Source organism: Hyperoodon ampullatus (genome assembly GCF_949752795.1).
Source record: "Hyperoodon ampullatus genome assembly, chromosome: 11".
Classification (NCBI taxonomy): Eukaryota; Metazoa; Chordata; class Mammalia; order Artiodactyla; family Ziphiidae; genus Hyperoodon; species Hyperoodon ampullatus.
Window position 1 is genome coordinate 83,842,819 of NC_136924.1, and position 21,328 is coordinate 83,864,146.

The 21,328-nt window shown below is 35.6% G+C and overlaps 1 protein-coding gene across 8 annotated transcripts in view; it reads left to right on the top strand.

Annotated features, from left to right (window-relative positions):
* The window catches only part of SOX5 (SRY-box transcription factor 5), a gene marked incomplete at both ends in the record, with an annotated part of 680,357 nt that overhangs the window by 595,721 nt on the left and 63,308 nt on the right, over nucleotides 1–21,328 (top strand). For 6 of the 8 annotated variants that reach the window (XM_079714354.1, XM_079714355.1, XM_079714348.1 and 3 more), the window contains one exon: nucleotides 14,928–15,074. The exons of the other annotated variants lie outside the window; for them this stretch is intronic. In XM_079714354.1, the coding sequence (XP_079570480.1) occupies nucleotides 14,928–15,074 (147 nt within the window). The remainder of the gene's footprint in view (nucleotides 1–14,927; nucleotides 15,075–21,328) is intronic. 8 annotated transcript variants of the gene reach the window in all.

The following is a 21,328-nucleotide window of genomic DNA, read 5'->3' on the forward strand; positions in this document are numbered from 1 at the left end:
GAGATCTGAGGCTGGTGTTCACATATTGATTTCAACCAAACGTCGAAGTGTAGGGTCAGAAGAGGAATAAAAGATGGTCCAGAGGGCTTCCCTGGTGGCGCAGTGATTGAGAGTCCGCCTGCCGATGCAGGGGACACGGGTTCGTTCTCCGGTCTGGGAAGATCCCACATGCTGCGGAGCGGCTGGGTCCGTGCGCCATGGCCGCTGAGCCTGCGCATCCGGAGCCTGTGCTCCGCAACGGGAGAGGCCACAGCAGTGAGAAACCCGCATACCGCAAAAAAAAAAAAAAAAAAAAGATGGTCCAGATAAAAAAGAGAAATGTTAGATTTTTTTTAAAAAGCTAATTTGTCACTTCATTCATTGAGTATGAACTGAATAGACTTCTAACCCTTAAAATACTTTTTTTTCCTCTTTTTATTGCCTGGAATCTTAAGAGCTTTATCATTTGCAGTCATAAAATGAAAATATACACCAAACCCTCAAAGGGCAAGTATGAAATTAAATTATATTTGGGCAGCTGTAACCTTTTAAAACGATCAGATTCCAGTTAATGTATTTCTTCCTGTTCCAAGTGCTGCCATGGTGTTTGATGGTGGGAAGCAGTCCAAAGGGCATTGGGAGATAATAAATTCACTGTAAATTTCACCCCAAGGCATGTCTCGATACACCAAGGCCTCCATTTAGCAAGGCTGACCTAAAACTCTTGTCACATCCAAAGGTCATTTAGGTTGGGGTTGGTGTGTCCCATCTATCTTTCCTTGATGTAAAGAGTGACAGTTGAAACAGGACTGAGCTCATAAACAATCATCTGGATATGAAAAAGAAGCTAGCTTTGGAGTAGGTGGGGAAAGTGAAGAGAGAACTATCTTTTACAGTAGGACTGGCAAATACTGTGCTTTTTGCAAAGTCAGTGAGTGAAGGGTCGACACGATCTCGTAGCTGCTGTTTCAGAGCAGCCATTAATTTGAAAGGGGCATTACTGGATTTGGTTGATTTAGAATCAGGTGCCTTTTCTTCTTGCTTTATATTTGTTTCCCAAAGCCTAGGGTGATTTTTAGTAAGTATTTTTTAGAAGAATGTAATATTTCCAATCTCCTTTTACTTTAAAATAATATTCCTTCCCCCATTTAAATCTGTTCTCTTCAGTTAATTTACAAGATGAACCAACACATGTGAACAAATTAGGAGAAAAATTGTTTTAAAGAAATGAAGCTTAATGTGGTACTGGAATATAGCAATTTTTCTATTGCCCACTTAATCATATACTTTTTTATTGTGGTAAAATATGCAGAACAATAAAATTTATCATTTTAACCATTTTTAAGTATACAATTCAGTAACATTAAATTCCTCCACAGTATTGTATACCAACCACCAATATTTATTTCCAGAACTTTTTAATCATCCCATGGAAACTCTGTACCCATTAAATAATAACTTCCCATTCCCCATTCCCCACCACCTTGCCTCAGCCCCTGGTAACTTCTATTCCACTTTCTGTCTCTATGAATTTGCCTACTCTGTGTACCTCATATAAGTGAATCATATAATATTCGTCCTTTTGTGTCTGGCTGATTTCACTTAGTATAATGTTTTCAAGGCTCATCAATGTTGTAGCATGTATCTCTCAATCATTACTTTTAAGAATGACTTCAGTTCTTTCAAAGACAATATTTTAAAATGTTAAGAATCAGGGATATATAAATTACCAATTATAATCATAAGTAACATATAGTGTCATATGGAGAAATATTAGATAACTACTGGACAGATATAACAGAAGATTTAAGTCTTATAATTTTTCTTGGGGAAAAACATTAAAATTCTTTTCATTAAGGCAGAGATCTCTGTTCATTGATATGTTCTAAGTGTCTAGAATAGTGCTTGATGCATAATAGGTGCCCAAATAAATAATTGAATGAATCAATCAATTTAAGTCAGGAAAGCAGGAGTTACAACTGATTATTTCTGTGAACTACATCAATGATATATGAGAAATATGTCCAGCACAATTGAAAGGGAAGACTTTTGTGATCAGAGGAGCTAATGAAAGTCGAAATACGCTCTAAATGCAAGGTGTATTTTTGTTATTTTAATTGATTTAAGAGTAATATGTGATTTGGGTAGTGCAAATAGTAGCCAATTTTAAATATGTTTTTCTTATTTTTTTTTAAATGGTCTAGAAAAATCAAGGAATTGAAGCAAAATACAGTTTTTAAAATATAATTAAATTCTTAGTATAAATTATACGGAAAAGAGCAAATATTTAAATAAGGATGAGGCTCAAAATGTTGAAAATTTTATATCCAGATTTATTCTATACTTGATTTTGAATCAATTTTAAATCATGTAAAAAAAAGTGATTAGGTCAACATCATTCTAGGTAAAAGTGGGTTATAGGTGAACCAAACCCTTCCAATCAGTTCTTCATATTATTGTATATCGAGACTAACCTTGTGGAAATGCAAATCTTGTTACATCATTCCTCTTTTTAAACTGTTCTAGCTTCCCGTCTGCCTTTCCAAACACCTCTCACAGTACACTGGAGCCTCACTGACCTTCTTCCAAGGCCCTGTATTTGTCTTGTTCTCTTCTACCACAGGGTCCGTCTGCCAATACTCCTTCCTGCTCCATGTATGTAGTTACATCATCTCATCCTTCTGATTTCTAACTAATCATATTTATAGGGAAGCCTTTCCTGGTCTGTCTGACCATATTATAGCTCTCTCTTAAATGTTTTCCCAGCACCACGAGTTGAGAAGAAAACCAAACTGAGACAGTATTTACTGGCAGTGGCCAAATGGAAAGAGGATGAAAATGCTAGGAAAAGTGTCCTCGGGTACTTCTCAATTCCTTCCTACCCTACATCTGCAGTAATGTAGTTACTATCAGAAGAGCCCAGTCTCTGTCAGAAGTACTCTTAGAATTGCCCTCCCCAGGCTTGTTCATCTCTTTGCTCCAAAGCCCCAGACCCTACTATTATATTAGAATGATAGGAAAAGAGCTTCATAAGGCATAGAGGTTAAGAGTTATAAACTCTATTAAAAGACTTGGATTTTTGGGCTTCCCTGGTGGCACAGTGGTTGAGAGTCCGCCTGCCGATGCAGGGGACACGGGTTCGTGCCCCGGTCCGGGAAGATCCCACATGCCGCGGAGCGGCTGGGTCCGTGAGCCATGGCCGCTGAGCCTGCGCGTCCGGAGTCCGTGCTCCGCAACGGGAGAGGCCACAACAGTGAGAGGCCCGCGTACCCCCCCCCCAAAAAAAAAAACACTTGAATTTTAACCTCAGCTTACCTGTGTGACTTTGGACAGATGACTTTTTCTTTCTCTGTGCTTTAGTGTTCTCCTCCACAAAATAATAATGGATTTCCTAAGGTTGTTGAGAAGGTTCAGAGAGATATGGCCTGGGCCTGGCACACAGTAAGCTTCCTGTGAATTCTAGCTACTATGATTATTTTTGCTGCTGCTGTTATCGTGCTGTATCCAATTTCTCTTGAAACTGAGATTAATTCATCTTAATGTTATGTACTCAAATAATCAACACTAATTAATATGCAATATTTCCTTAATCTTAATGGTTTACAATGAAAGAAATGAAGGAAAACATAAGGGGGAAATCCACAGGAAGAAGTCTTCTTAAATTTAACCCATCACATGTGCTGTCTATTAGTACTAGCAGTACAACAAAACGACTAAAGAAAAAAAAATCTTTAATGGTTATGCGCTTTTTTCAGGGAAAGTAGAGTTCTGTCACTAGAGATTAAAGAAGTTTTTTACTCTTGAAGCCTTTAACCCCGGTCTTGGAAACTATCTTTGACTCGGAGCTTAGGAAAATCCTTATTACCAGTGGCCAGCAGGTAGGGGAATCCCAGTGGGGTAGAGGGAGATAAATTCATCATGTAAAGTTGAAGTTTGGAAAGCACCTTCACATTGTAACATTGCTACGCATGTGGTAAGTTTATATGGTACGTAATAGAAAAGAGAATTTTAAGGGATACTCAGACTTCTAACACTACTAGTTACTTAACCTCGGGCAATTTATGAGCTTTCACTTTCCCCATTGAACACACAGAATTGTTATGGCGATCCCTGAAATACCATAAAGACTAATAGCAAAGTGGGTGGTACATCATAGTCACTGAGAAAATCACAGATATTGCACTTCCTCTCCCAAATATGCCAAGTATTTTTAAGCATTCAGCAAGTATGCATTCTGGAAGTGAGTCTGTTTTTTATAATATACAAAATAACATATATAGTCTGATTTAATATGAACTAACACTCATTTACTTTTTGTTTTGAGTTAAAATCCTCAGTGTTTTTAATGTTTTGATTACTATTATACACCCTCCCCCCCAACCTATGGGGATAACACGAACAATGATTTCACAATTATGAACTTAGCCAAAGATAAGCGTTTGCTTTAAAATTCTTTCTGATGATTCTCAGCTTTTCTGTATTTAATAATGAATTCTTGGTAGCAAAAGATTTTTTCCCCAGTAAACAAGCATTTCTGTGCTTATTGTTACTTTGAAAGGAATGTCAGCAGTGTTTTATTCCCATAAGTTAAACTAATTAAAGATAAGAGTAGAGTCACTGATCTAGAAAAGATCTGAAGAGCTTTCCAGCCAGTGTCCTCCTTACCTTGCCAAATGGAGGTGTACTTACTGGTTGGTGACCTCAGGAATAGCTGCAGAGCGTTCATCCTCCCACAGTAATGAACAGCAAGTCTGGAGTGGCATAAAAAGGGTCAATCGAATAGGTCATACATCATATGGGGAGACAGATGTTGGAACATATTGTAATGGATTACTGTGCAGTATATGAAGATGGCTTGTGGGGTAGAAAAAACGAGGAAGGAGTGAGAAAGAGAGAGAGAAACTCTCAGTTGGTGTTTTTCTTGCATGACTCTCGCAAATATATCTGGTTCTTTGAGGAACTGCTTCAATTATAAGAGTCAAAATGTTTTTCTAGCTATTCAAGGTTTACTGGTGTGTAATAAAATGAAGAAAGCCTTTTAAAATCTATTTCATTTGAAGTGTTTCTTATTTATATGCTTCAGTATCTGCAGTGTGACAGAAACAGCATGAGAGCATCATACCTGGGAAAAAGGTCTTCAGGTTTAAATAAGTTCAAATGTATTCTTTAATTTTTAGTAGGATGCCATCTTCACACCCTCTCAACACTACATCCCTCTCTGATAGTTCCATATTCCAAGTATCACACTGAGTGGGACTGAATTTGGAATAAAATAATAAAGATTGTCTATATATTATTAATATTTGGTCATGGCAGCTTTACACAGATAATATAGCTTTTGTACATGTATTTACTATAGCTTTTTAATAGTAAAACCACACCATAGCCAGACATAATATTTTACTTTTGTATTGTAACTTTTCCAAGATATATCACCCAGGAGTGATGTATTTAAGGAGATGTGGGTCATAATAGTAGTAGTTTCTACCTCTGAGGCCCTAGCAGGCAGCCCCATATTTCCTCAGGCAGGTTTTCCAAGTGGCTCACCAGTTCTCTCTAAAGACAAAACATTCCTTTCTAAAGTGGATGACAATTGTTTTCCCCTTGTGGCTTGTCTTCCTGCAATCCTGAACTCATCTCTGTATGTCCGCTGACCATCCAGCCTTTCAGAGACTTTATCCACTCAAGTAATTCCCTTGCTTAACCTGCTATTGAAACTCTTACATTCCAGCAGCTCCAGATGGTTTGTTTTTTAAATTATGTACCATTGATATACTATTAGTTATCCTTCATTTCCACAAATCTCTACTAAGTCTGAATTTACTTACTCTTTTGGTTTGATGTGTTTCTTTCTTTTCCTCAAGTTTCCTTAGGAATTGTGTCCAAATACACAAGATCCTGGATCTTCCACATTGTGTATACTTACTTGAACTTGCTTCTCCAAGTGACTCCAGTCCCTGCTATACCCAGACTATCACTTCCTTTGCTCCCTTGAGAATAACTCTTCAGTTGCAACGCCGGATTGGAGATGAAGTGCAAATGCCTCTCAGATTCCTCCGGCACCTGTGATTCTCCCAATCACTTTTTCCCATGGTCTCTGGGAGATCTGGGGAAGCTACAGGAGAAATGCTTCACTCCCTCCAGCCCCACCCCACTTACATACCACCAAGGAGGGTAGAAGAGAGCTCTAACCATCTACTCCCTTCCCCAAGCCTTTCACCCTCAACACAGACTTGACAAAGAGTCTCAGTCTTTAGAGCCAGCTGTCAACTCTGTCTAGTCTCCGTTTCTTCCAGCAGTCCCCTTAGTGGTTAAAAAAAGTCATCAACTTTCAGAGCTCACTTTGATATGCTAGTGTTCCTTGGTGGGTACAAAGAGTGCAGGGTCCTTTACAATCAGTATTGTACTTCTCTACTAGGATTTTTGAAAATTAAAAAATTTAAAAATTATTGTGTAAATATATAAAATTATATAAGAGGAAAATATGTTTATTTCTGGTACTTATTATTGTCATTATATTGTTTATCATTATGGACCTTTTGACAAAAACTATACACTGCCATTAAACTGGACCCTCGCAGTCTCTCTGATAGGTTTTACTCTTTAAAATTGAATTCAGATGTCCAGAACTCTTACAACTCAACGATAAAATAACCCGATTTCTTAAAACAACAAAAGATCGGAATAGGCATTTTACCAAAGAAGACATAGAAATGGCTAGTAAGCACATGAAAAGATGCTCAATGTCATCATTCATTAGGGAAATGCAAATTAAAACCACAATGAGATACCACTTCACTTCTACTAGAATAGTTATGATCGGAAGACAGACAATACCAAGTATTGATGATAATACACTGCTAGTGGGAATGCAGAAAGGTTCAGCCACTTTAGAAAGTTTGGCAGTACCTTGAAAAAGTAAACATTAAATTACCATATGACCTAGCAAAATCCAATCCTAGGAATTGGGTAGCCAAGAGAAATGAAAACACACAAAGTCTTGTACTGGAACATTCATAGCAGGACTATTCATAATAGCCTAAAATTGGAAACAAACAAAATGTCCATCAACTGGATAAATGGATAAACAAATATGGTATATCAATACAAATGAGTACCATTCAGCAATATAATGGAACAGACTACTTATACGTGCTACAACATGGAGGAACCTCAAAAACATGCTAAACGGAAGAAGCCAGATCTCTTTTTCTTCAGTCTCCTCCAGCCCTGCCCCAGTAGTGTTGACTGCAAAAGAAGATAGCCTCACATCTAACCTAGGGGCAGTAGAAGGAGTGTGTACTTTTATTTTAAAAAGGGAAGAGGAAAGTTTCTCTTAAAAGTTCCCTCTATGGTATATAGGAAAACCTTAAATACTTAAATATATTTTGTTGGTGGATTTAAAAGTTAACTTTATGACTTTGCATGTTATGTTCACTTACCTGGAATATCGTTCCATTCTAACTTTCTCTTACAACTTCCTTGAAGACGCCTATCTAGCAGGGCTGCAGCTGGGCCCCACCTTAACAGCGCTTTAGAAGATAGTCACAGCCAAGAAAGGTATCCCATCTAGGGCAAAACGATTCATCTTCTCTTGAATGGAGCTGGGGGTAAGAAGAACAGGAGCACAGGCTGTGGGCCTAGCCTTAAAACACCAAGGAGAGCAGGAATCGAAATTCACATCTGCCCTCCACATCATTTTTGTGTGTGGAGGGGAAAATACGCATAACATAGAATTTGCCATCTTAACCATTTTTAAAGGTACAGCTCATTGGCATTAAGTACATTCACATTGTTGTGCAAACATCATCAGCATCCATCTCCAGAACTTTTTCATCTCCCCAAATTGAAATTCTGTACCTATTAAGCAGTTACGTCCCTTCCCGCCTCCCCACCCGACCCCCAGCTCCTGGGAACCACCGCTCTTTATGTCTCTATAAAAACGACTATTCTACATGCATCGTATAAGAGGGATCATACAATATTCGGTCTTTTATCATTGGCTTATTTCACTTAGCATAGTGTCTTCAAGGTTCATCCATGTAGTAGCATTTGTCAGAACTCCCTTACTTTTTAAGGCTGAATAATATTCCACTATATGTATATGACACACTTTGCTTAGCCATTCCCCCCTTGATGGACACTTGGATCTCTTCCACCTTTTGGCTATTGTGACTAATGCTGCTGTGAACATGGGTGTACAAATATCTGTTCCAGGCCCTGCTTTCAATTATTTGGAATATATACCCAGAAGAGGGATTATTGGATCATTTGGTAATTCTGTTTCATTTTTTGAGGAATTGCCGTAGTGTTTTCCAAAAGCAGTTACACCATTTTATATTCCCAGCAGAAAAGGTCAAAGGTTCCAATTTCTCCACATCCTCACCAATATTTGTTATGTTCAGGTTTTTTGATAATAGCTGTCCTAACGGATTGTGAAGTGGTATCTCATTTTGGTATTCATTTGCACCCAGCTATTTTGAAGGTGTGTTTGTCCAGTTGGGAAAATGAACCATATTTTATTAAACACATCATTAGCTAGATTTGTAAATTGTAAATTTTTATATATTTGGCATGTGAGTTTCTATTTGCACTTTTGCCCTGGAATCCAACAAATTTAAGGCCTATTGTGTTTTTCATGCAATATGCTCAAATAACCTCAAAAAGAAGAGCTGACAGTATTAGAGCAAGAAGTCCATGTTTTAACTCAAGTTGCTCTGATAATTTTCTGTGAAGAAACATTATGAAAAATAATGTGCAAAGCAAATTTATTCACATTGTAACATGCTGATATGTTTTGAAAGATTTTCTTCAGTACATTAGTTTCTCTTTAAACTCCACATTTAAGTTACATTAGGAAGCTGAAATTAAGCCATAAAGATAACACTTATGGAGCCTTGAAATTGCTTTCTGAATTTTTTCCTCACAAATGTTATTCTTTGTCCCTGCCCTTAAAAAAAACAAACATGCTTTTCATATACATCATATCTAACATAAATCTCTCAGGTTAGATTTAAGCTTTAGAAGTACACATTTATCAACTTTTAAAATCATAATAAGCTGCAACACACACATTTTAAAATCTCTAATCAAAACAGTTAACACATTGTAGACATATTAACTTTTATTGTCAGATTTCAGTCACTACACTTAAAAAAAGAATCACCTCCCATTTCTGTACATATATTTGAACTTGAAGATGCTATTGACAAGGGAGTTTTTAGCTATGCAACGTTCTTTTTGAAGATTTAGGTCTATATGTGTTTGCTTAGGTGAGAGTTTAGAAGTGACTACTACTTATTTCTGAGAGCTTTCTTTCTTTCTTTTTTTTTTTTTTTTGTGGTATGCGGGCCGCTAACTGTTGTGGCCTCTCCCGCTGCGGAGCACAGGCTCCAGACGCACAGGCCCAGCGGCCATGGCTCACGGGCCCAGCCACTCCACGGCATGTGGGACCTTCCCGGACCCGGGCACGAACCCGTGTCCCCTGCATCGGCAGGCGGACTCTCAACCACTGCGCCACCAGGGAAGCCCCCTGAGAGCTTTCTTGATCACCACGTGTGATAAAGGACTTCAACTTTCAGCCCTGTACCTCTTTAAATTCTTGGGATAGTTAAAACAACCTCACTGGTCTCATTTAATTAAATGTTAAAATATGTAAAATTCATTTATAGTTATAGTACACCTCTTTTTTCTCTCTATGTATCAGTGTTTGATATGAAATTTCATTTGGAGAAAATGATCCTACTTATAAAATAATTTTAAACAACTAATTTAGCAAAAACAGTATTAAGCGGTTGTGCAGTGTGTTAGCACTCTTCACTCAGATCATGGAATCTTTTTTTTTCCTTCTTCATTTTCACAACTGTTACTTCAACTCAAACTATCATTCAAATTACTGCTGCTAAATTTTGATAACCTCAGAAGTGATATAACTCTTGTCTTTATCTTAACTAAAACAATATATATGTTTTAGCTTAAAACATATATATTGCTCTCAAACATTCAGTGGCTTTCTCTTGCCTACATATTAAATTTAAACTGTTTTGCCTATATTTCACGATTTTCTGTAAGTTGAACTTAGCCTGCACCCAGTACTGTTTTGTTCTTCCCAAGGTTTGCACTCAATTAGGTCACTGTCCTGTCTACCACCCACTCTCTCACCTACTGTTCCACACCATCCTCTCTATTCCCTTTGCAACAGCCAGGTCATTCCTGCTCCTGTGCCTGGCTTTAGATTGTGCTCCCTCCCTAGAATGCCACCTCTTTTATTATGCTTAGCTACACCTCTATAATGAAAGCATATCAGAATGCACTGATTCATTTCCTTTTTTGTCATGCCTTTAACAGTGGCATATAGTTACATATAGTACACTTATATTCTCAATATTTTATGTGTACCAGTGTTGACTTAGGGAAGAAACTATGTTTATGCATTTTCTGTGTCCCCCTGTACCTAGCACAGTCCAGAGTCTGTAGTAGGAGGTTAGCAGGTAAATATTACCTAGTTCTTACTTGGTATAATTAATCCATTAATAATTATAACTGTTACTTATTGATCAAGTGAGTTTTTTATGCACAGTATGTGATGTATTTCTCACAGCAACCATGCAAAGTCAGTTTTATTTAGCCCTGAATTTGCAGATTAAGGAATTGTGGTTCAGATTGGTCACCCCAGGTCACTAGCTCAGAGCTGGGGTTAGAATTGTGGTTTGCCTTCCTTTTAACTGTCCCTCTAAAAGTAGAAATGGTCCTTGAAGGAGCTTAAAATGCTGAAAAGACAAAGATGTAGTTTTACGGAACAGTTTGAGACAAAAGTGAGAGTTACTTATATGTATAGATAGATATATAGAAACACACTTATGAGCACATTAGCACCAAGACCCTAAGTAACCAATGAATAGATTCCAACCTAATTGTATGTGGTTGTCTCCATTAAAAAAGAAAAAAAATCATTGTCTGAAGTAGGTGTAGGGATGGGGGAAGGGAAAGGGAATGAGAATGCAATATTTTAAGTAATATAAGGAATAGAAAACCTAATGCTCTGTGGGGTTGGGGAGTTTTGGAGATCAAACCAAACCTCTAACATATCCATTTCAAGATAAGGGTCAGATTATTCTTCAAGGTAAAAAAGTGTTATTCTGTTAGTCTGGTTAACATCATGCCCTGAGTGTTCTCCATAATCTTCAGCTTTTTATGTTTCGGATCTCTCAACTTCTTTCTGATGTTAAGAACGACTGTTTTTCATAAAAGTACATTTATCATAATACACCTTATATTTAACTCCGGGTTTTCTCTACTATCCTTTTTTTTTTTTTTTTTTTTTTTTGCGGTACACGGGCCTCTCACTGCTATGGCCTGTCCCGTTGCGGAGCACAGACTCCGGACGTGCAGGCTCAGCAGCCATGGCTCAGAGGCCCAGCCGCTCCGCGACATGTGGAATCCTCCTGCACCGGGGCACGAACCTGTGTCCCCTGCATTGGCAGGTGGACTCTCAACCACTGCGCCACCAGGGAAGCCCCTCTCTACTATCCTTTAAAGACAAATGTGAGCCAGGTTTTTGTTTAAACATTTTTATTTATATATAATTGCAAGTGACTATAATTATATATGTACATAATATGTAAATGAGTTCTATAGTTCACAGGATGCTTGTTACTTCAGGTGGCTTTCCAGTCCCCACAGATTTCATGCCCCTTCCTGCTCACCAACGTCAGCCAGTGATTCTGAGATTATAGACCTCCCTCAGTACAGATACCTACATGATTCTTGATTCTGCTTTAAGAACATTTAATAAATGAAATAAAATACTAATCATCTCTAGACTTTCTTGTTTTAATATCAGTCAACACACATCTTAATGGATAGACAAATGGATTTAATTTTTTGAAAGGTTGAATTAAAATAAGTCTCAGCAGCATGTAGTTTTTAAGGTGCCTACCCTTGATATATAACCAGGTATGAAAACCACTGTCAGCTTCTTTAAATCTACTGATAATTTGTTTTAACTTGTGAATGGCCAAATTAGGTCCCAGCAGTATTAAAATCTCTGGTTTATTTTACTTGTGCAGACCCAAAGTATGTTAGATTCTCTGAGACGTGAGGCCTTTTTATGCTTCTGTAATATAATGTAAATTTAAGGAACACATATATTTGACACAAACTAAAATGTATTGAAAATAGATCTTTCCTACTTCCAAACCTTGGCAAACTAGGAAGATCAGATATGTGTGGTGGAAAATGTAATGATCTGGAAATAGTAGAAAGTTAATCACAGTTGGGGAAAAGTATGTCTATATATCGACCCTTTGCATAGAGAAAGCCAAATATGACGAAGGGGATATGCGAGATTAGGGTGCTACTTAATGTTAGCCATACTGAATGAGTAATAAGATTATGACTTTTTCATCATTAATTACTTTAACTCTCTGTGTTTTGTAAAAATACCAGTTACTAGTATACTGTTCTAGTAAAAATATGTATTTAAATGGGCCCATGTATTTTCCAAATTTATCTTCTTTTCTACCCAAAGGAATTTTTTAGGATAATTTAACTGAGGTAAACCTAAGGTAAACCTTAATTTCATATTTAAAAGGTTAAAATAATGCATTTATTTGAATGAAGGAAGAACATGTATGATTTTTTTTTAATTCCAAGTATATACCATTTCCTACCTTTAAATTCATTAAAGTGTTTAGGAACATATTTATACTTCTATTTTTAATAATAGTTCTAATACTTCTTTGGAAGTTGTGAATCTGTAGTGATTTATGTTTAAACATTTAATTACCTTTTATGAGTGACTGGTCCATCTATTTAATTATCTAATTAATACAAATAGTCAATATTTTTTCAATATTTTGAAATAATTTTTTAATAATCAAATTCAAATTTTGAATCACTATTTTGTTCACATTTTTCCTTTTAGCTACAGAGGTTAAAATATCCCATGTCATCTTTAGTAATTATGGAACAATTTTATATTTTGTGTATACTAAACCAGAAATATGTGTTGTTACCTTCTAGGAATAATAAGCACCAGAATCATTTTTAAAGACAAGGATATAATATACAGTACAGTGTGAAATTTACAATATGTAATATAGTTATCCAGCCAGTATTTTAAAATACATATATTTTAAAATTCAGTACACTGGAAAAAGTTTTAATTTGCAAAGTGATATCCTGGGTTATTGGTTATTTTCTTAATGGCTTCATAAACATTTCAGGATGATGATGGAAGAAATTACTTTGTGAATTGCAGAATTTAAGACACAGGTTTTTAACCCAATTGTGGGAAATGCATCATTTCTGATACTTTGAAAATGGTACACTCCCACTCATCATATTTGACATCATATCCTTTTACTTTTTATGTAATCTATTAAAGACTTATGAATTAAATCTTATTCTTTCTGATTGACTGGGGTAAGAAATAACATAATTCTAAAGCATGCAAAAAAAATTTTGGGGGTGGAACAGTCATTATTGATAGTATAAATATACTTCTCTGGTGTTTCTTTTGTCTGGAATGTATCTTGCATTAGTTGACATAAAACAATAAGCTATAATTTTTAAAATAATTTTAATGTCCTGTTTTCATTTAGAACAAAGCATCTAGAAACTCTGAAAAATGTAAATGTATTTTCATGTATTTAAATGCCAGTCTTCATTATTTCATTTATAGAGAGACCCCACTTATCAGAGTCTCTGGCTTATCCTGAGCAGTTTCAGCCTTTGAAATTTCCCTTTCATAAAAAACCAAGATAATACAGAGAACTATTTCACAGCACTTTTCCTTGAGAGCTTTTTTCTTTAACATCAGTCTTTTTATTATGGAAGTTCTAGCTTGCGTAGTAAAAGCTATCCATGAAATCTTAAGACAAATGAGAAATAAGAAATTGGGTTGTATTTTAAATATATATACACACATATATATGTATATATATGTGTGTATATCTATACATTTATTTATTAATATTTGTATATGTATATATAAATAATTGCTTCTTCAATCAGATTTTCACAAACTGCTAAATGGAGATGAAAGAGTATTAATCTAAACATTTGATATGACTATTTGAATCTAAAGCAACCTCCATATTTTAAGATACTACATGATACGGCTATCATCATCAAGTAAAATTTTCCCTTATTATTAAATTGATTTGTTGAAGAATTTTTATTGGTTATTTAATAAGAATTACTATGTGATGGCTTAGTCGAAGAGTGTGTGCTTTAGATAGTATTCCTTAAAACCCTAATCCTCGATTATCTCGTTTGTCTGTGTTTATATATCATGAAGCAAAGTGACATTCTGGCAAGCATCCAGTTAACTTTTATCAACTGAGGTAGACTGACCCGATAATGTTCTTCAGATAGTCCCCTTCCATTCCCTCCCAGTGGCTTTTTTGTATTTCTACACAGCTAATAATCAGAAAAAATTGTTACAGGTGCCCTTTTCAGCAAGTCAAAGAAAGGAAATATACAGGGCTTGAGCCCATATGGATAGTAAGAAAATTACTTGGTGTATGAAGCTTCATTCTTTTGTAACACACCGTGTAAATTTTTAAATGGTTAAAATAAAGGTATTAACCATATAGCATGATATACTTTTCCTCCACTGATGTTGGCAAAGAGTAAATACGGATGACTGTTACTTGTTTTCAGTCCCTGTATATACTGAAACTAAAACTCCTTATGTGTCATATCTGTCATTTCTCCCCTGAGAAGTAAGTCATGAAAGTTGAGGTGACAGTGTCTTTCTTTAAATATTCCAGGGCACAAACAAAAATACCCAATTGGAAAAATACCACATCTTATTATAGGTATTTTCTGAGAGGTGCATTTATTTTATTACTCAGTCCTTTTTTTTTCTCTCTCCCTCCCTCCCTCTCTCTCTCTCTCTCTCTCTCTCTCTCTCTCTCTCTCCCTCTCTCTTTCTTCTGTAGCAGTTATATGCTGCCCAGCTAGCTGCAATGCAGGTATCTCCAGGAGGAAAGCTCCCAGGCATACCCCAAGGCAACCTTGGTGCTGCTGTATCTCCTACCAGCATTCACACAGACAAGAGCACAAACAGCCCACCACCCAAAAGCAAGGTACCCTTTTGAAGAAACTACATGTTTTGACATTTAGAGTGTACTTTTCATTCAGTGATATTTATTGAATATCTATTACGTGCCAGCAACTGGGCTAAACTCTAGATCTCCAAGGAAATAATAGTCTAGTAGGATCAGTAAGGAAGGTGTCCCTATAAATTTGCATACATACATTTAGTCACTCGTTTATACAACAAACATGCATTTATAGTAGGAAATGTGAGTGACACAAATATTTGTAAGATAGGTGTGCTGTCATCAAGAATTTTACAGTCTTATAAAATAGATACCCATCCTCTACGGTACAAAGTCATAGAAGGAGTTACAGATAAAGTGCATTGGAAGTTATTAGGACAAAGAGAATATTACCTTCAGTGAGAGGTCTGGGAAAAGTTTCCCGAAGGGGCAACTGAATTAGACCTTAGTATATGAGTATGATTAGTGCATACAGAAAATGTTTTATATAAATATCAATAACTATTATTATGAGGTATAGTATAGACATAATTTTCGATGTATTATTCAGCCAATGAGATGATCATGTACAGATAGGAAGATAATACTAGTGTTAAAAGTAAGACTGTTTAGGAATAGTTTTATTTTTAGAGCTAAGGAAACATTTCCTGAGAGAATGTAGAAAAGGATCAAGAGAGTTTCAGGTAATTTGTTTCTTGGCTCAGAAGAAGAGAGAAGCAGAAAAATTAATTTGAATTTCTTTGTGATTTTTAAGATATTACCTAGATGATAGTATATGAATATATTAAACTTTCTGTGGAAAAAGTAAAAAGAGTAACCATAAAATAATTTTTCCTGATGTTAATCAGGGAAATAATCACACATATTTTCTAACAATTAGAAAATATTAAGTAGAAAACTGATAACAGTTAATTTACCCCCCAAATAATACTGTTTTGTCTTTTGCTGAATTACCTAGAGAATTGCTTCTGCTCTTCATTTCATGAATTCATGTTGAAATGTCTAAAGAGTAATAGGCTAAGAGTAGTCACAACTGTTGAAAAAATACACAGAGAAAATAATTAGAAAGTATTGTAAAAGAAAAAAACAATCCAAGAATTTTTTTACTCCTTCCGTAGTGCCCTGGCAGGTGCTTTTCACAGTCAGTGTATTAATCCAGAGTGGAAATTGGGAAAGAGAAGAGATGGGTTGGGAAAGTGTCCTCCAGCCTCTATCTCCCCAAAACCTCCAAGTCTGTTTTTATATAGTAAGAGATAAATACATTTGGAATTGTAACTGAACCTGGACAAGGACCTTAGACCTCACCAGCAACATGTGCAAATATACAGTGCAAAACATTGTACTTACTACTGTGATACTAGGAAACATGCATCAACCACTTTTAAGAGCTCTTTCTGCTGTGTAATGGACCGTGCATGTTCTGTGCTTGATGTGTACCTAAGGCCTGGTCTGCTTTTCTTCATGATCACAGCAGAACATATGTTTTTAAAACTTGGTAATAATTATAACATTTATTAAATATAATTTAATTTTAAAGCAGTGCTGTTTTGGTGTCTCCATGGACCAGCAGTTTCAATGTATTACATGTACAGGCTAACACTGAGAAAAATAAATAGCTGTAGCAGCATAGTCATTGTTACACACAAGTAACTCTGTGAGGTATCATCCTGGGTTTTTTTCCCATGACTTATTAATGTGATTTCACATCATGTTTTTTAATGATGCTTTACATTAGGACTTTTCATCTTATGATTTTATAGTACATAGTTCACTTGTAAAGGACTAAAGGATTTTTCCTGGTTCCTAGAATTACTTTTTATTGTTAGTATCTTCTCCCCAAATGACTTAACTCAAATAATCATGAAGCTTTTGATGTCAGTCAGCCTCATCCATTTATGCATCTGTTTATTTGTTCATTCATTCATTCATCTATTCAAATGTTTATTGAGCACTTGCTACAATACTTTCTTAGGTAACCATGGCAAATGTAAAAGTGACTGAAAGTTGGCCAAGATTAGGACATTGCTTTAGGAGCTATATGGTTCCAGACATTCATAGAACTCCACAGACTGGATGCAGAGATTGATTATTTCAGTAATGTTAGAATTCTGCCATATTCTATGGTTTTAAACACCTCCATTTATTTAGTACTAGTAAAAAAGTGGATTGTGTTTCTATAAGCTATTATTATACATAATTTTAAAAATATATTTATAGTTTATCGCTAAATTTCACTTTTGGAAAATTAGCCTTCATGAATTTTCTATCATATAAAGTTTAAGAAAACCATGGATGTTGTATTTTTTCCCACCTACAATTATTATAGAATACATAAAAAGTTTAACCCAGAATAAACTGCCCCTTTTTAAGAAACAGCCACGATTTAATAAAAATATGTCCTTTCTTTGCTCATTGTCCTCTAGCATATTGTCTCCCACCATTCTTATTGTCAGAAAAGATGTCTTAAATGTGCTTGGTGTTTTAGCTAAGCAGTAAAGTTTAGTGGGTTAAAAATAGCCAGACCAATAAATATTACTGTTGTCATTTTAATGGAGAACATAACTAAAAGAATACAAGCAACAATAAGTAAAGAGGTCCCATTTCAATACATGAATTTAGTTTCTTAGAGGCTGGAATTGACATTTATACATGGTATAATATACATTTTGCCTTCACAAAGCCATTTTAGTTATGTATAATTGTTATCATTTATTATTATATATATATATTGAAACAATCAATTCTTAGTGTCCTGGGGGCATTTTCTATGTGTTTTATTGGTGGATTTTTATGTCTGTCTTACTATACAATAGAATTATTTTATTTAGCTTTTTGTTATCTGCCTACCTACCTGGCATAAGCCAAACTGATAATTTATGTTGAAAGTACCTTTATTGTACTTTCAATAGAATAATAGAATCATAAGCTACATCTAGGTGATGATGTAAGGAAAATGATCTTATTGACAGCTGTCAAAAATCAACCATTTTCTCTGGGTTTTCTCACCTGCCCTTCTTCCTAGATTTGCCTTTGACTCACAACTCCAGAGAAGGACACAAACAAAACTTATTTGCAATTTGCAAAAAATGGAAGGGGGGAATCAAAGGGAAGGGGCTCCAAAAGACTGTAAAATTGTACAGCATGAGTCCTCTGATGCATGCTGTTTTCAATCTGCTGCGTGCCAGTTGGAGGCTTGAGGGGGTTGTGTGTGCACTAGAAAGGATAATGCTGAGAAATGATAGAGTGGCTGTGACCTCCAAGCTCAGCCTGGAAATCCAAGACATTGATTTCACTTAGCATTCCTGCTGAGAAATCTGGCGGAGTTCAGTTGTAATAAAAGAACAAGATTCTGTTCTAATGGTAATGGCGTATGACAGACATATCACTTTGTCTGTCCTCAGCACCAGAGAGAGGAGAATTGGAGAAAGGTCACCTGATCTTCCCGTGGTGTTGTACGCGTGCTGTACTGAGCTTTGAACTGCCACTTAGGAACATAATTATTTATAATAGTAAATGATAAAGAAACCTTTAGAGGACTCACAGTGACCCTCTAAAAACTGCAGACAGGAAGTGTGTACCATAAACGTGAAAACACAAAAAGAAATCTGCTCTCTTCAAAATCTGCATTGGAGAACTTGGATAGCATTGCTGGTTGAATTATATGTCTTTAAACTTACTGTTTTGAACTGTTTTCATTAATGCCTGACATATTGTCATTGCTTAACTTTTTCTTATTTTCATGCCTTGATTATATTATTCACAGAGACAAGAATTTTTTTTTATAATATATTTTGCCAAAGGTTGAAAAATTAAGGCTATCAGCAGGTTTTAAAAATTTCTCAGATGTTACATAACATCTTTCTTAATACATGTACACTTGTCTCTTTAGCACTTATTTAATTTTTTCCCCTCTGGATCCTACTCCAGGACTAATTTTTTAATATTTAGTTCTTCAGGGATATTCTCCTAGCTCATGCGTATCCTCACAGCTGAGTTTATAGCTAAATATTGATAAAAAAAAAACTTTGAAAGTATGAAATCTTGAACTTATGTGTACAAGAGATCAAGTTTAAAGGAAATTTTAGAGATAATTATATTTCTCATATTAAGGAAAATTATTTAAAGTCTTGTTTAGAAGTATTGGTCCCTGAATCTCATAGACAATATTGCTGCTCTGAATCTGCTTATATTCCTTAACAAATGTTTAAATTGATTTGTTTATAGTTTAGCATTCTGCCACAGAATGGACACAATTTATTCAGTGACTTTCATTTTTGCACCACATATTTCTTTATTTTAATGGTTTTCTGCATTGTTTGCTGCAGTCTTTTAAAGAACCTAGATAGCCTTTCTTTTGTGATAGTAATTGATCTCTTGATAATATTTGTTTGGTAAGAATTAATTATTTCTTTTAAAAATAACAGAATCAATATCAGCCTTAAAATAGTTATCTTAGGAGGAGGAGTATTTTTACTTGGTTTCACATACAACTCACGCAATTCTTGGTAATGAATAAGCTTATAATTTCCATGTTGTCAGGAAATCCTCATATGTCATAGATGTGCTAACCATCTGAACTTCACATATTAAGTGTTTTGCTATTGCAAAAGTAGCCACCTCTTGGGAAAATTTTAAGTGCAACTTGTAAATACTATGAAACGTCTCTTGGTATTTGATGAAAACTTATATATTGCCTGCAGCTAACCAAGAGTAGTTAGATTGAAAAGCTGATGACAAGAGAGAATTCCTGGGTGCTTTTCTTTTAACCTTGCTCTGACCCTAGTCATACCCCTGGTCGCAGTTGTGTCTCTGTCAATGACAGGAGCACATAGATTGTCCAAATCAATTTTTTTTTTGTTCTTTTCAAATACTTCTGACAGTGATGTTCCCATTTGCTCAGCAGTAGCACCTGGGAGTTAGGACAAGGAAAATAAATATTTTTCCAACAAGCCAGAGAAAGCCCTAGCCAGCTGACCAGACACAATCAGATACTTTCAGGGGCAATATCCTTATACATATTGTTTCAAATTCAGAAGCAAGAAGTGGAACTGTATTGTTTTATCTGATCCTCTTTCACAGACACAGAAATGAAGATCTTTTCTGAATTGGTAGCCAGGTGCTTGTGTTAGTAATGTCAGGAGTGCCATGACTCCTCTTAGGGCACCTATTTTTTGCTATAATGGTTCCAATCACATAGTTTCATGCTAGCAAGTAAGCATTTTATCAGTACACACGGATCTACAGGGTAGAATTTTATAGTTTAATACTATAAGTCACAAACCATGGTACATATACACACAAGATTACTTAGCACTGTATGTTGGGAGTATGAGAAATCAGAGGATAATCATGATTCATCTTAACTGAAAATTAGTTCTAACAGGAGATTTAGGAAATGAAGCTTTTTTGCTAACTTTGAGACAGTGTTCTAGAATGCCAGTTGGGGAAAAGGCTCACTACAAAAGTGCATATACAGCCTAACCACAACCAAGTCAAACCACCACCACACTAACTATAAAAACACTATTTTTAATATTTGACAAAAACATCCTTTCAAGATAAAGCAAAAGACATCAAAGAGATTTCATGAGTTTGAAATGGACCAGGAAGTACTAAGGCCTCCACAGGAGTAGTGCCCTCATGAAAAATTCAGAAAGCACTGCTCAACATAATCATAACTTCAGTTAATAGTTTCACATTTTATCCGGCCATATAAAATTTTTAGTAGTAGTGGTTGCTAGAGATGTGATTTCCAATATGTAAAAATTCCTAGAATACTACTGTTTGACTTATTTTTAGAGCTTTTCAGATCAAGATCTCAAATAATCATTTCTCACTACACAGGGTCAGAACTGGTCTCCAAATATAGTATTTCTAAGTAATCCACAGTGCTTAAATAGCACTAATCAAAGAGGCACTTTTCCATTCATCTATATATGTAAGGTCAAATAAAACCACGGATCCTTCCTGAAACTATTAGACCTGGTACTTTTGTAGATTTCATGTCTCCTAAAACTTCAGAACAGAACGGAATGTTAGCCTCAGCTAATTATAACCACATTTAAATTGGCCATTTTCTATTCTTATGCTTTAAACACTGTCTGGCATATCAATTAAATGCTAGAATCTCCCTAACACCTTGCTCTGTACAGCTGCTTCGTGCTTTGTTGAATAGCTATCAAACACCCCTCCTTCCCCCTGTATTTCAATATCTATGAAATAACAATTTTGTGAGCCTTTGAGATGTGATATGGATGTGTCATGCTCAAGAGGTGAAT